Source organism: Xiphias gladius, chromosome 23, assembly GCF_016859285.1.
Source record: "Xiphias gladius isolate SHS-SW01 ecotype Sanya breed wild chromosome 23, ASM1685928v1, whole genome shotgun sequence".
Lineage (NCBI taxonomy): Eukaryota > Metazoa > Chordata > Actinopteri > Istiophoriformes > Xiphiidae > Xiphias > Xiphias gladius.
The window spans coordinates 970,001-986,117 of NC_053422.1; the positions used below are offsets into that span (position 1 = coordinate 970,001).

The 16,117-nt window shown below is 44.1% G+C and overlaps 1 protein-coding gene across 1 annotated transcript in view; it reads right to left on the reverse strand.

Moving 5' to 3' along the window:
• The window catches only part of LOC120785668 (transcription factor COE3-like), a 166,767-nt gene that overhangs the window by 136,781 nt on the left and 13,869 nt on the right, over window positions 1-16,117 (reverse strand). Inside the window, exons 2-4 of the mRNA XM_040120543.1 lie at window positions 5,415-5,571; window positions 3,402-3,465; window positions 1,132-1,187 (exon numbers count right to left, since the gene is read on the reverse strand). Coding sequence (XP_039976477.1) covers window positions 1,132-1,187; window positions 3,402-3,465; window positions 5,415-5,571 — 277 coding nt within the window. The remainder of the gene's footprint in view (window positions 1-1,131; window positions 1,188-3,401; window positions 3,466-5,414; window positions 5,572-16,117) is intronic.

Here is a 16,117-nt window from a genome sequence, read left to right on the forward strand (position 1 = left end):
GTGCGACTTGTGGTTCTGACGTTGTCTGTCTGACACCGTGACCTGGTTACCGTCATGTACCGAAAACAAACTCTCTTTCGTCTGCATCAGTACTTCGATTCACACGCAAACATCTTCACACATGCATTTCTCTCTGCTCCGTTTCCATTTTGTTTAAAAAAGCACCCAAACGCACCCATGATCCATCAGACGTACTGATTATCCAGATCGCTCAACTGTTCAGCTTGTCCAATTAACACATTTATTTACCGGCAGGATCGATGGACTTGATCTGTCTTTTGATTCGCTCACGGATCACTGGACATGGATCGGAGTCCAGCCGACACACACTCTTTGATTTGGCCCTTTAAATTTTTAAGCTTCGCAAAAATGAAAAAGCTTGAAATTCCTACTGAGAAATTTTAGGATGATCATTCCCAGAATAATATTTGTAGAATAAACCTTTAGCTGTGAGGAACGTGGGGATCTGGAGCTGAGCGGACGTCAGGATGGAGGCTGGGAGGTCGGCTGGAAGGATCGACTGGAATCTGGAAATATTTGGAGTTTTTCTTGGCAGCGAAACGATTCACAGGTTCAAATCCCACACGGGGGTTCTGAGTGAGTGAAAACCGGAAAAGTGGGAGGAACGGGAGGACCTGCAGTCAGCTAAAGACTGAGCTACACAGCTGGAAAGGAAAACAGATCGGGGCTGCTTGAGTTTAGGAACGTAAGAGGAGGAGGAGGAGGAGGAGGACAGAGGGAGAGTTAGACGAAGAGTTACGACGAGCGTTTAAAAGGGGGATTCTTCGGGTAACGGGGAGTTTTTCGGGGTCAGCTGAAGCTTGAGGGAATATTCTGGCGTCAACCAAAGACCTGAGCGATGGCAGGGGTTAGAATCAGAATGTGGGTTTTGCTATTATCTGCTCTGTAAATGGACATCGGAGTGTAGAGTGATCTTGTGTCAGCTTCCTAAGGAGGGCATGCCAGCAACGGTCTGAGAAGCACCAGTGTAGATTAAGGATGTTCTGGACGTGCTCTGTGCCAGTAGCTTATGCTGCATCAGCCCTGTCATGACTGCGTTGCATATGCCGTTTGTGATCCGGCGCCATCAGGATTCAGTCCTGAATTTGTGAGGTGTCTGTATCTTCTCACCTGCTTGGTCATGGAGTCTATCAGCCGAACATAAAGATCCTGTTCTGTCCTGATGCCTGAAAAACAGAAACACACAGCAACTGTCACATAACTCAGGAAGGAGCCGAGGATGCATCCAACACACGCACGCAGTTTACACGAGAATTACTGTCGTAATTATCCGCGAGTCTGAGCAGAACCGACTGCCTGACGACACGTTTACCCGACCAACATACATACATGCATTAGCCTGTTATGCTAATTTGATCTCAGTATGCAAATAAAGAAAGAAAAATCCCCCCCAACAAAAGAACCGATTCCTAATAATGTGTTGTAAATGAATTCTGTTATTATTTATGTCCCTGTAGTATATTTATGTTTTCTGTAGCTCTTGTCATCTCGTCCCGGCTACGCTAACTCCCCTCAGCAAAAACAAACATTAGCGCGGCTCCAGAGCTGTTTATTATTTATAGGCCAGGCCGCCTTTAACTGCCGCGCGCTCCGCCGCCCCCCCGCTGCCTTTTTCCTCGAGGATGACAAGGAATCCTCACTCTCCGACAAATTAAATATCAATCAGGATTGCTTGTCTTTTATTAGCTATGCATCTGAGCATAAAGGGGACACAAACACGACACGGGGTGGAGGAAGCAAATTGCGGCGAACACCTGTTAGCGGCGGAGGAGCTCTAATTGTATCGGATGCCGTGGGTTCCGGGTTTTTTTCCTTCTTGTTTTTGGGGCCGTTTCCTCGCAGCTTCCTCCGCTTGCTAATTGACATGATTCACTCCTCGCTCTGCCGCTGAGTGCTGAGCGGTCTGCAGACTAAATGGCGGCTATCTGTCCCGGTTGCAGATGAGGTCAATTACCTCCGTACGAAGCTAATCCGACGCCGCCGACCCATATTAGAGTGATTTATCCCCCTTTGGAAGAAGACACTCTTTTATGTCCCACTTTATCTGGTGTTTCTGCGGGGGTCTGAGAGCGCTACAGCCATCCTCCTCCTGCAGGTCTGGACTCGAGCCAGCGCAAAGCCGAGTTGTGTGTTTTGAATCAGCCAAAGATCCCTCCACTTTCTCCCCAATGGACAAACCAGAGTTCAGGTCTGGTTAGTTGTCAGATATTCCAGATGTGCCTCTGTCTCTCTCTCTCTCTCTCTCTCTATGCTGATAATGAAAAAGTTTTTCCAGCCTCACAGTCTTCAACAGTTCAGTTTAACTAAGTCCAGTGACTTGACCTTTAATATAAATTCCTTCTCTACAAATTTTAAACTCTAAATCAACCCGGAAAGTTCGACTGCAAACCAGCAGAGACAGTTTCACCTGTGGGAAACCAACGGTCATTACCTCAACTTCATCAATCAATACTGCAAATCCAATAATCTGAAATCCACCTGACCTGCTGTACCACCATTTCAAAAAAGGCTCAGTTTAGGTTGAATTTCATGCCGTCAGTCATTGTCAGTCAGAGGTGTGTTTGTAAAATTAGCAGTGGGTCCTGAAGACGCAAATATGTCGGTGCCTGAATTACATTACCGGCAGTGGGGTTTTTTTTAATCTTAGTCCAGGAAGTGTGACTGCCTTATACTGCACAGGACTCAGATGGATCCTCCCACTTCCCTTAAATGCATCTCCACCCCTCCCACTGAAGACGTGAGCAGGAATGAAAGAACGAGATGCGAGAAGAGAGGAATCGAGAAAGCGAGACGTTTTTTTTTCCTCCGTCCGTCATCTAAAGCAACATCCTGTCATTTTGTCTCAGCAGCCCAACTGCAACTTTTAATGCTACGGAGTTGCCCACATCGGCACTGTCCACATAAAAAGAAGAGCACGCAGTCACCAGCACAGAGGTGGGAATTTTTCGCTGTTAAGATTCCTAGACTAGTCCATTAATTGAAAAAGAATGACTGGCAGATTGGACAATAGATCTAATGGTTAGCTGCAGCTCTCTGAACTTCATAGGCTGAATGTGGGCTTCCAGTCTCACCGTTTCCTCCCCGTACGAAATGTTGAGTCTATCCGAAACACTTTTGTCAGTGTGGATTTTGCGTCTCGTTAATTTTTGAGTCCGGCTACTGAAACACTTCAGTCGAGGCTCGAGAAAGATGCTGGATTTGGTTAAATGCTGAAAACGTCAACCCGTCCCTGTGTCGTGCTTCAAGTCCCCGCTCAACGCTCGGCTGTACTCGTGTTAAAATGACGGACATCTAATCTTAAAATAAAATTCACGGTATAATCTTATAACCCCCCCCCCCCGAAACATTCGGAGTTTGTGTCCAGACCGTTCTGGTCTCACCGTTGCTGTAGAGGAGCTGTAGCCTGTAGTGGATTCCATTGTTAGTCTTCTCCCCGTTGTACTCCTGTCACACAGACACACAGGTCACACTTTATTCAACATGTTAGCGTGATGAAAGCGTCATGAAACATTTACAGTTTTCCAGCAGCTGCGCGGTGAGCGAGGTCACACGTGTGTACGTGTACATTACGGGACTGTATACACTGAAAAATCTGCTGCTTATCAAGTCACTGCTGCCTGCAATTTGTGGAGAAAGGTGAAAGGTTAGGGATTAATAAAAATAAAAAAATTTCCCGGAAGAAAAGGGAGGATATTGTAATGACGAGATGAGGAGCACGAGGAGCTTCTGTTCGATTCTGGAGCGGGACGCTTGTTAGACGGCGGCGTTTGTCCTCCATGTCTCTCGGTGAACTACAACCATATGGACAGGAGGAACGCTTACAGCCACCAAAAGGCATGTGAGGAAATATCGGAATCTACCCATTATTCTCTTTCCTGTGCTCTCCCCATCGCCATCTCCTCCCCTTTCATTTCCTTTCTCTCTTGAGCCTTTATTCCCCTCTAATTGTTCTCTCTTCTCTTTTCCTCTTTCAACCTTTTCTCCCCTTTTTATTTAATGCCTCCCAACCGCTCTCTCTCTCTCCCTCTCTCTCCTTTCAGCCTCTGTCGGTCGGTCGTTCGGTGCCAACTGAGCCTTGGAGTGTTGGCTCAGTCCCAGTGTGCGTGTGTGTGTGTGTGTGTGTGTGTTGGGGTGGGGGGCGAGAGACTAGAGGTCAAAGCAGAGGTGAGGTGAGTGAGTGGGTGGAGTGGTGGGGAGGATTCAGTGCCAGCTGGCAACTGATCACAGACCAAACACCCCCAAACCTGTCTGGATATTTTATCATTATCAATAGTATTATTAGGACTAAAAGTTTTTTATATCGTGCAACTCAAAATACAAGATGTTATGCTCTAATAAAAAAAAATCCCACGTTGTTCAGATCCAAACCAGCAGTGTGTCGGTCCGTCTCTCAACACCTTCCCTCCTCTGTCTCTCAGCTCCGAGACCATTGGTTCCCACTGAAGACGTAGATCTTTAAAAACTCCTCACAAACATTTAGCTTCATTTTGAAAAGAAACTCAGTCATTTTCCTAAAACAGCTACTCGCAGTGGTTTTTTTTAACCCAACAAACAGGAGGAAACAGTGACTTTGTTGGCGACTATTTTCAGCGGCGGATTAATCCACCGTGGTTCTCTAGTGCAGGGATTCCCAACCAGGGGTACTTGTACTCCAGGGGGAACTCACCGTTACACCTGAAAGCTACGTGCTATGACTGAGAGTGTGTGGAAATACGTGAGCAAGCGAGCAGAGAAGTAACGAATACACAGTTTAAATCGGTAGCTAAAAGTAACGGATAGAAGGTTGAGGCTCCCACTTCAAGTGGTACTAGTTCAAATACAAACTTCACTAAACTGAACAAAATATGTTTGGGCAAAAGCTTCCTGTTTGTCAAGCGTTCTGATCACATCATGACCCTGGTCTCCTCTGAAAGCTACAGAGACACAACGTTTCTCTGCATCGCCTGTTTGTCTTCTGGGATAAAAAGGTGAATCTGAGACCTGGAGTAGCAGCTCCGGTGTGGAAAACACTGTGGAGCCTCAAGTCTGAACCAGCTCCGAGTCAACAGCTGCCGCAGTGATTCGATACCGATCCTAAAAGGCTTTGCCCAGACAGAATCAGGAGACTCGGAGCTTTCAAACAGTGTAGAACTAGTCCAGGCTGTGTGAAGACCAAAACACACCTGAAGCAGGACTTCCGAGGCCAAAGTGTCCCACAGGCAGCAGGACGGTGTGTGTGTGTGAGTGTGTGTGTTCATGGTGATGAAGTCCCCCAGTGCAACACTGTGGCTCCCCGATGTGTCTGTAATAGTGTTGGGCTCTAAGATGCGTTTACTGTCGTCTTTCATGTTGGGATCTAGCAATCTGCTCAGAAAAGAACATGCTGGAAGAAATGAAACAGAAGCGCACGTCACCTTGTCTTTCTCCACAAAGTCTACGTAGGAAGTCCTCTCGATCTCGACCGGCTGACCCTGTCGGTCGTACAGCGCCAGCACAAAGTGGAAGAAGTTGGACTTCCTCAGGTTGGACGGAGGCTGCTTCTCAAAGTGGGCCCGGGCTAAACCCACTCCACTGAAACACAGACAGAGAGAGGAGCTTTTCTTATTTACCTTATTTGACTCCTTTTATCAGCAGTGGTTCAACATGCACCTTCAGGCTGTGGATACGGCAATACACCCTCTAGTATATTACTTTTTACTGTTTATCTAGTTCTTGACAACATCTTTATTTATCGAACTCGATATTTGAAAGACCTTCAGTGAGAAAAGACATCGGGGGGTGGGTTTACTTTGTCTGCCATGACTTGTTCTTTTATCAGTGTCGAAAATGACGTGAAACCAGTTTCCTTAAAACGTCTGAATTGATTGACGTGCTTCATAAAGCTGGTACAACCTTAAACATGAAAGTAGTTTGACAAAATAATCTAAACTCGAGGTGCACCTAAGAGATGTGAAAGCTCTGGAAATAAAAGCTAGTAAGTGGACCTGGAGTTAACAGTATTTTGTCAAACTTACACAGCCCTCCTTGGCAATACTGTCTTTATTGGGTATGCTTTATTTGAATTTAGAAGAGCAGTGTGTCATGAATTCTCTCTCTGGGTGCTGAACCGACAACCTGGCAGGAAACACTGACCTGTCAATCAAGCGCGCGCGCACACACACACACACACACACAGCTAACAACCTTCTGGTTATTGAAGTTTAAATCGGAAATCACATGTGTTCAGGAGGTGTTCTACAGCATGACCTGTAGAACACCTCCTGTTTCAAGACAATCTGCACCAAAAAAAACCCGGACAGGCACTGAAACCATGTACGAACAACGTCGGAAACACACCAGTGTGTATTTGTTCATCTTAAGTAAAACCCGGGAGGACAGCGATGATGGAGGAGGAGGAGGACGAGCAGCGAGTGTCCTCTTCTCTGTACGCGCGACCTTTTACACGAAAGCCAGGAAAACAGCAGACACCGAGGATGAAACCCAGGAGAGACCAGCCTCCGGTCTGAGAGTCTAAAACCAATCGGCTATCAGCACATTGATATGTGATGAGCCCACAATGTTTTTATTTTTCTTTCTACGACACCTGTGTGCAGCAGCTACAGAGATGCAGGCGAGGGCAGGTTAAGCTGATCGTGGTCACAGTCAATGAGAAGACAAAAGTTAGTTGAAGCTCCGTGATTGGACGTCAGCTCTTGTTGGAAACCTGAATTACGCTACTCCCAGTGAACATGTATGAATATGTTTGCATGGCTAACGTTTATTTTTGTCCATTTTAAACCCACCTCCCGACAAGAGCTGAATCCACAGATCAGACTGCTTAACATGCAAGTCTGCCCACATATTGCATCCACTAGAAATTACATCTACTGTATATAAAACTAATTCACAACAGCAAATACGTTTTGAAGGAAACATAACTGAAACCAGATCATGTTTTCTGATAACGTGACGAGGAAATGTTGTTAATTCAAACATTTAAAAGTCACAAATAAGTTGATCCTGAACGTCTCGGTCAAATGTTCACAGACGACGTCTTTGTTTTCCACCAAAAATGTCTGATCCTGCAGAAAAACATCCACCTGTAGAGACTCCAGCATCATTAAACTGGTTTATGGTTCTGTTCAGACTCTGACAGGACCTGGTTCAGGTTCAGGAAAGATCCCGGTCTGGTTTAATACAGAAAAAGTTCATAGTGACTTCAGACACAACCTGTTTATTTACACTGAACCAAAACCACCATCTTTCCTGAACCTGAACCAAAGAGCCTTTGTTGTTCAAACCACAGACTGGACTCTGGATGTGGACCTGGGCTCTGGTCTGACAGTCCATCAACCACCTCCTGGAGACTCTGGAGCCGTTGATAAATGCAGGAGACAGGGTTGCACATTGTAGAGATTTGGGAGGTGTGTGTGTGTGTGTGTGTGTGTGTGTGTGTGTGTGTGTGTGTGTGTGTGTGTCGGCTCCTCTGAGAGGCTCTGAAACCTACAGTTACACACAACACCTTTCAAAAATAATGTCATGAGTAGTTTCTATTTCTCAGTGAACTTTATCCAAAGTGCAGTAAAGAGGAAAAAATACCAGAATCAGATCAGTATTTGCCGTGACCCCCCTTTGCCTTTACACCAGCACCGGTTCTCTTGGTGCAGGAAAAGCCCAAAACAGTTTTCCATTCTTCCAGAGATAAACTACTGGAGAAGGTTTTCTACCACATGGCAAGACATGGACATGAAGTCGCTGATTGTATCATTAATACTCAAATATCACAGGATTTTTAATTTTCTGGAACTTACATAAAACATTTTTGCTCATGTGTTCACAACATCAGATATTTCTATATATTTCTATATATATATATATATATATATATATATATATTTAAAATTAATTATCACTTAAATGAGGTGTCATTATACTGTTATGTACTGTGTGGAGAAATACAAATAAAATTAATACAATTTCAATTTTTATAATTCAAAAATGCCTTAAAGGTTTTTGGAAAAAAACAAAAACAAAAAAAAAACCTAAAGAACCCAAGAACCCACTGTTTATTAAATGAAATGGATTTTTTGTACCAATTCAGTTTGAGAGAGAAAGAAATGAAATCAAACACAGCTACAATTTTGTTCCTAATGCTGATTATCATAATGTAACCTCCAACTTTTGATTTAATTCCATATTATTGTAAATGGTAAATGGATGGACTGAACTTATATAGCGCTTTTCTAGTCTTATCGACCACCAAAGCGCTTTACACTACTGCCACATTCACCCGTTGACACACACACACACACACACACCGACGGTTCAGAATGAGCTTTGGCAGGAGATTTGCTAAACAGATAAATATAAAAAAGCCTTTAGCCGAATGTCTGAATAGAAAAACATCACTGAGACAATGTCAGCTGTTGATTTTAGTAAAAGTGGATAAAAATCCATGTTGATCCTGAAATCAGATCGATGTTTCTGCAGGAAGCAACCTCTGCTCTCAGCCAGAAGAACCTCAAAGTGTCCGAGGGGGAAACGCTCAAAACAACAGCCGAATATTTTTACATCAATCTCATTTCCCTGCTCGTTTTGTTTCCTAAAACGCTTCATGATCAATATGATCACCGGGGCATAGACAAATATTTATTCATGCTCAGGGTTTGTTTTTGGAAACTCGCCTGCTTTCTCTCGGCCTCTGTGTTTTCCGGCTCAGGGGTGTATTCCCCAGATGGCAGATTAATACAGCCGTGACCTTTCCGCACCCCCATTACCGATGCCTAATGCCTCATTTGTAGGCCAGTTTGCTAAAAAGCACATTCTTCCTACTCGCAGCCTTTGGCCGAGTAGACGGCGGAGTAGAGAGTCTGCAGAGAAACTCCAGGAGGCGGAGGACGGCAGCTCAGGTGTGTGTCGGTCGGGTTAGCGGCTCGGTGGGAGCGAAGCAGCTGAGCGTCAGAAAACACGACAAAAATGACACCGAGAGGAATCACAGCGCGGCAGACTTCAACACTTTCACTACCAGAGATTTTCAGCGACTTCCTGTGTGAAAAAAAACCCAAAAACCATCCATAAGCATGGGTTTTTAATCCATGTTACGATTTCTCTCACGCCTGTCTTACAATACTACACAGGTGGAGGAAGCATCATTACCTCAGAAATATTTTTGTCATATTTCAAGCAAAAATGCCCAAAACCCATTCCCTGGCTCCAGCTTCTCAAATGTGAGGATTTTCTGCTCCTCTTTTTTTAAATGTGATGGAAATATGACAGTAAACTGAATATCTTTGCTTTTTCGACTGTTGGTGGAATAAAGGAAGCTCTATGAGCACATCACAACAGGCATTTCGCACCATTTTCTGACATTTTATAGCCCAAACAACCAATCGATCAATCAAGAAAATAATCAGCAGAAAATAAGTCTTAGCTGCAGCTCTATTATCTTATATATTTAAGTACAGAACTTACTTTCCACCCCTACACCCTGGAGACCTTTATACGCCCTTAAAAACACACATTTAAACATCTACGACGTCATGTCTACGCTTTCAGCGGTGGTGAGCACACTGCAAAAAATCTTCATCTTTTCAAGTCAGTTTTTTTAAAACTGGCACTTATCGATATTTTTACGGTGTAGTAATTGAATGTGATAAGTGAAACCGCAGAGAAGCATCTGACTCTGCAGCTCTGCAGAGCTTTTTAGCCTCTTTTTGGGTCCTAGTTTTGGTTTTGCAGAAGTTGTAGATAAGTCGAGTCCTAAGTCAAACCTTCCTCACTGTCACTACGGTATTCCATGCTGCTAAAACAACTGTCTGAAGACACATTAAGCTTTACCCATCGCCTGATTTCATTCATTCTTTAGTGTAACTACCTCGTATCCATACCCTCATAATCCAACCGAATGTCCCTTTTGTTTCTCCTCACTGATTTTGTCTAACATGGGGTTCATTTTAGCCGTCTTCTGTTTGCGGGAATTGTTTTGCCTTATAGCAGCTACAATCTGTATTTTAATAACACTCACGTGAAAACGGTGTTCAATGTTCAGGAGTGATGAACCTACAGAGAATTCTCAGCTGAACCTGCAGCTCCCCTCGGCTTCACGGAGCTTTACAGTGAGTCTCAGTTCATTGTTTATTTGTTTACTGCTTCGGTTCACTCTCGCCACTCTCATAGCGTCGTTTTCGGCCGCAGCAGGCAGATGTTTTCAGAGAAACAGCTGTAAAAAGTCATCGTCCACTACCTGCTCAGCAGCAAACAGCAGACAGACCCAGCCAGAGAGCAGCTGGTGAACACAGTGGAGCATTTAGCAGCTAAAGTGCCAGATGTTTCCCTCAGGAGCTGGTGGAGACCAAAACCAGAGCTAAAAGACATGGAGTACTAGGCTTAGACTCATCAGGTGACTCAGACACCAGATCCAGATGAAGGATCATGTTGCTCTGTAACTGCTGGATGTGGAAATGAGCAGCTGTTTGGTGACAAGTTCACCATGGCAACTTAAAATGTGGCGGTATGTTTTGTTTTCAACTTGTTTCTGTGATAAACTAGTGAACAAAAACATCAGTTAGTGCAGATTTAACCATTCAGCAGTGACTGATGCATTCCTCCTGTCATTTTCAGCGGACTCAGCAGCTGTGGCGGAGGTTGTGAGCAGCAGTTAACTTAACGTCTGTCATGCTGATCAAAGAAATATGTTGATTGAAGAGTTGTGATTTCTGTAAGTCGACCTACAACAGCGTGTGGGGCGGCAGACGTCTCACCCACACGGGGAGAAAGTCTTCTGTTGTATTCTTCGTGTCTCATCATGTACCTCCGAGCAAGGTAGGAGGAAGATCTCCTCAGACTTCTCACCTACAAATCTCTGATTTGATTGTTTGGTCCAGCTGGGAAAAGAGTGAATGAGCAGCAGTCCTGTTTGAATCACTCGACAAATCGCAGACGTGGGTGGCGATTCAGGTTACTGTCTCCTCGTCTCCTTTGTCTCTGATCACTTGTGTCTTAGTACACCTCATATTTACTATTTACAGTGTGTTTGTTACCTACTGTATCTATCCCTTCTAGTACCTCCGCTGCAGTGACATTTCAATGTCCCTGTGTTGGATGAATGAAGTTTAGTTTCTTATCTTTCTTTCTTGCTGCGGAGCAGAGAATCATTTCTAGAAAATTCTTGCAACAAACTGATTTGAGTATAGATGGAAATATTTTCACATTTGCACGTTTTGTCCCGCTATTTATGAAAATAATGTATTAAAGACAGACTTGACAGGATGGAGATTTTTTCAGTGAAGCAAAAGAAACATGAGTTGTAGTCAACTGGCTGAAATATTAAAAACTTGTAGAATACTCCTTTAATGTCAATATTATGGCACTGCATCCCAAACTTCTGTTTACAAAGAAAATTACCTTTGATTCTGATTTTTTTTTTTTTTTTTTGTCATTTGCAACAAACATGATGAAGACAAAGACCAGATAAAAACTTAGGTTTTAAATTTTTGCCAAAAAAACAAACTAACTAACAAACAGTGAGACAAACGGTGAATTTGGCACCTGTTTCATCCTGAACGCCATCAAAAGCATCACTTCCACCACTAAACAACCCCATTATTCCAATTACACACAATGCTCTGCAGCCAATCGCCACGGTGACGAAACCGCCGCCGCCGCCGCTCATGCTCTCCTCTCGTCTCTGCTCTGCCTCCACTCAGAAAGCTTGTTAGCATTATTATTATTTCAATTATGCTAATTGCGGCTGCATCCACTCGTCGCCGAAGCTCGTATCCGGCTGTTAGCACTTGGCACAAGGTGTAATAAAAACAGCATCGATGGCACACGGCTCGCTTGAACATGCCTGGAGTGTAAATCACACGCCAACAGCCAGAGAGGTTAAAAATAAAACACACACACAAACACACAGAGAGAGAACAAACACGGTGAGGCAAACGAGGGCCGCAGCCGCACATTTCCACTGACAAACCTGAAATTAAAGGTCAGCGGGAGTTGTGTCGGGCGCTCTGCAAACAATTACTGAGCTAGACAGCCGGTCCTGGGTGCAGTCAGTTCATATCCACACACACACGCGCGCACAGAATAAATTCACTGCCTGAATATTGCAATAAAACCTGCGAGGTTCATCTTTTCTTTTCTTGGATTACCCATCAACCGGTGATCCCAGTAAAGACGCAAGTCTTCTACTGGTTCTACACCTGTTTCACCTGCTTCTAACTCAACCTGTGTGTCCATACTTTGTTCACACCGACAGAACTTTATTTTCAATAGTTAATAATTCATGGTTTAATAGTGGAGAACCAAAAGCTTCCAGGGACACCAACTCCTCGGAGGTTATTTTGCTTTTGAATATTTCTCTCAGTGTAAAACGACATGTAGCTTCACCGAAGAGCTGGAACGACACGATGGACGAGATCTGTCAGACGTTGTTGTTCGGAGGACTAAAAATGATTCGCTGCTCACTTTACAGCAGCCTTTCCTGCAGCTCTCTCAGTTTTAGCTTCTTTATCGTCTTTAGAAACTTTAATCGGGGTTTCACACAGCGACACGTCCGCGGCTAACAGCCGAAGTAAAGAGGAAACAAAGAGGTGGAACGAAACCGCCTGTGACCAGAAGAACTGTAGGAAGAAGCTACAAGCACTGACGTGAGGGAATGAGCTCAGTGATCTGTGAGCACCTTTCTACCCAAACACAGCTTCTTGCCTGCTGCTAACTCTCTGTGTGCGCCTCCGTTTTTGTTTTGGTTGCACCGGAATGAAAACACACTCATATTAAAGAGTCAGTTCGCCCAGTGTTACTAGAAACCACAGTCTGCAGAATCTGAGTGGTTTGGGTTTTATTTGATCAGACAGAAAACAGTGGAAATCATCTTCATACTGACGGTCACTTACACACTTCATATTCATCCTCTCTCTCTCTCACACACACACACACACACACACACACACACACACACACAACCACACTGAATGACATTAATCAAACAGGAGATGGAGTGTGACCGCTGTTTGAGTCTTTAACCAGCATGGCCTGCTGCCCTGCCCCCCCCCCCCACCGCCACCACACAAACTGGACTAATGAGCCATACAGCACACACACACACACACACACACACACACACACACACGAACACTGTCTGGCTGGCTGCCAGGGTGTTAATCAAATAAACGGTGGATGTTTAAATCTGATTCCGTGGGACACAAACTCAGAGCAAATACACCCTGACAGGACACAATACACACACACACACACACACACACACACACACACACACACACACACACACACACACACACACACACACACCCTCACACATACAACACTAAAGGTCGAGGTATGAGTCTAAATTTTAATCTGAAAATTAATCTGAGCAGAATTCAAACCAGACTCGATATGACAGAAACTCACTTTACACTGACAGGATGCTAACAGATGCTAACTGGATACCACCTGAGGACACCACCCGAACCAGGTCTGGTCCTGGAAACCACAGTGCAGGTCGAACGTGCAGCTAACTTTTCAATAAGATATCACAAGTCAAACTATGCGCTACCAAACAGTTGAGAACATCACTAAAGGTTGACCCCAGATGCAGCTGTTTATCTATTTTCAGTCTGTTTCCATTGTGCTTTGGGTGCGTTCCCATCCACCTGGTTTTATGAGCATTTTCAGTTTGCACATTAAAAAAAACTGAGTGGAAACACTGGAAAATTAAAAAATTCTTGAAATATTATAGAAAAGGCTTCGCACTTGGCTGAGGCGTAAATGTTGGTGGAACCTGGAACCTTCTTCACATTAACACATGAAACGTCAGGTTTCCATCATGTTCTCCACGTGGTTTTCCATCGTCCGAGCTTCGACTGCAGCTCTTTTAACGACCTCGTTTCACTGCGTCCTCTTCTTCTGTGGTGGTTTAACGGCAGCCACTGGAGGATCAGCTCCACCAGCTGTTGATCTCCATGAAAAACTTCCTAATATTCACATCACGGTAGTGGAAGGAAGTGCACATCACTTTCCATTTTTTTTTACAGATTTTCTTAATTTGCGCTACATTCGGATGGAAACCTTCCTTTTTGTTGCATTTGGCTTTTGTCCATACACCAACTTTTCCTCCTCAGCAAAGTGTGAAAACTTTCTGGAAATTTTTGTTCTACTGCTTTTGTCCTGTCTCATACTGATGGTCAACGCTGGTTTTCTTTTAACCTTCACCACCATCTTTCTCTAACCTTAACCAGGTAGTTTTGGTTGGTTAAATTTAACTTGACGACAGATGTGGGAGATCAGATCAGATCAGTCAGTCAGTTTTGGAGCAAATGGACATTTGACCTCATTTTTGTTGTTTAGTAATAAGAACGTTTTGACATCAGACGGCTTCCTTTTACAACACTGAACTTTTGATATACCGTGCAGTCGTCCAGTATGGATGTAATTAGTAGAGAGACAACACACACACACACACACACACACACACACACACACACACACACACACACACACACACACACACACACACACACACACACAGCACTGCACATGAACAACCAAAAATATGCCAAATACTTGGAGGTTAAAGCTTCTCAAATGTGACGATTGGTGCTTTGCTTTGTTGTAAATGATAGTAAAATGAATATTCAATCAATCAATCAATTTATTTGTCCCCAGTGGGGCAGCTGGTTATGCAGCAGTGGGATGCATATGTTTAGCACAGGTAAAACACAGGGCACATAAATGCAAATCTAAGGCCACAACACAAAATATGTAAAATACTCAGTTAAAAAGAGAGAAAACCAATTAGTTTAAACACATGTAAATAACTGCTATTGTCATCAGGGTCTTGTCAACCTGGAGCCCAAAGAGATTCCTGAAACAAAAGAGACGCTGCTGGTTTTGTCCTGTACACCATGTCAGTATTATTGTCTAGTATAGTTCCTAACAATATGTGTAGGAATCCACTATTTCTATATTCTGGCCACTCTGGTCACTGTGCTGTGAGGAGGGGGGCGAGAACGTCTAGAATCCCTGCACGTCTTAGTCTTTGACACATTCGGCACTAAAAACGATTCACGACAGCAGTTTGAAAAGTAGTCAACAACAGGACCGTGGGAAGTTTCCTCGCTGTTTAGCGGGCTCACTGCGACTGCGTCATTAGCGAACTTCAAGATGTGATGGTTTTACCTGCTGCGGCAGCCATTAGTTTACAATATGTACAGTAGAGGACAGAGGACACGTCACTGTGCAGAGCCGGCGGATGTTACGGACAGCTCGGAAAATTTAACGTTTACTCTCACTCTCTGCGTCCTGCACGTCAGGAAGTCTATAATCCAGCCGACTAGACCGGTGTCCAGGACAAACTTCCGTAGGAGCTTCTGAACTCGCAGACGCGACTGTGTGGTGTTGAGCCTGATGAGAAGTCCAAGGAACAGCAATCCTTCATGATTGTTATAGCTCTTGGGGTACTTGTATAGGTAGAAGAGCAGAGTTAGTGTGGCATCCAGAACCCCCCTCAAGAAGATGTTCGGTCACGTTCGGTAGTTTTGTTTTGATCAGTTTTTCAAATGACTTCATTACTAACGAGGTCAGAGCCGTGGGTCCGAAGTCATTCAGAGGACTGGGAGGTTTGGTTTTGGCAACAGGAACTACGGTGGATTGTTTCCCAGGTTTTGGGACCTTTTGCTGAGAAAATGACAGATTAAAAATACAATTAAATACGGGGCCTAGTTGTTCTGCACAATGGTTGAGCATTCGATTGCCAATATTATCAGGGCCAGCGCTTGTCCTAGTTTTACAATTTTTAAAAGTATTCACAACAGTGCAAACATTAAAAGGAGCTGCCAGGTGACTGGGTTTCAGTAGTGTATTTTTTAGAGTAGCAATTTCATTGCTATAATCATGTACGTCGCCTCTGGCGTAAAACCTGTTCCTGATCTGATCCCATCTAGTGTTAGTCTTTTCTTAACATTGTCCGTTAGCCCAGACATAGTCCTGATACTGTCCCAGACTGAGCCCAAATTACTTTACTTAATTATTTCACTACTCCTCAGCTTTTCATTTGTAGAAATGTTTAGTCCTCCATCAATTTCCCATTTGATCACTGTTTGCACAGACGTAAGCTGATTTCCCTGTTTAGGAGCCT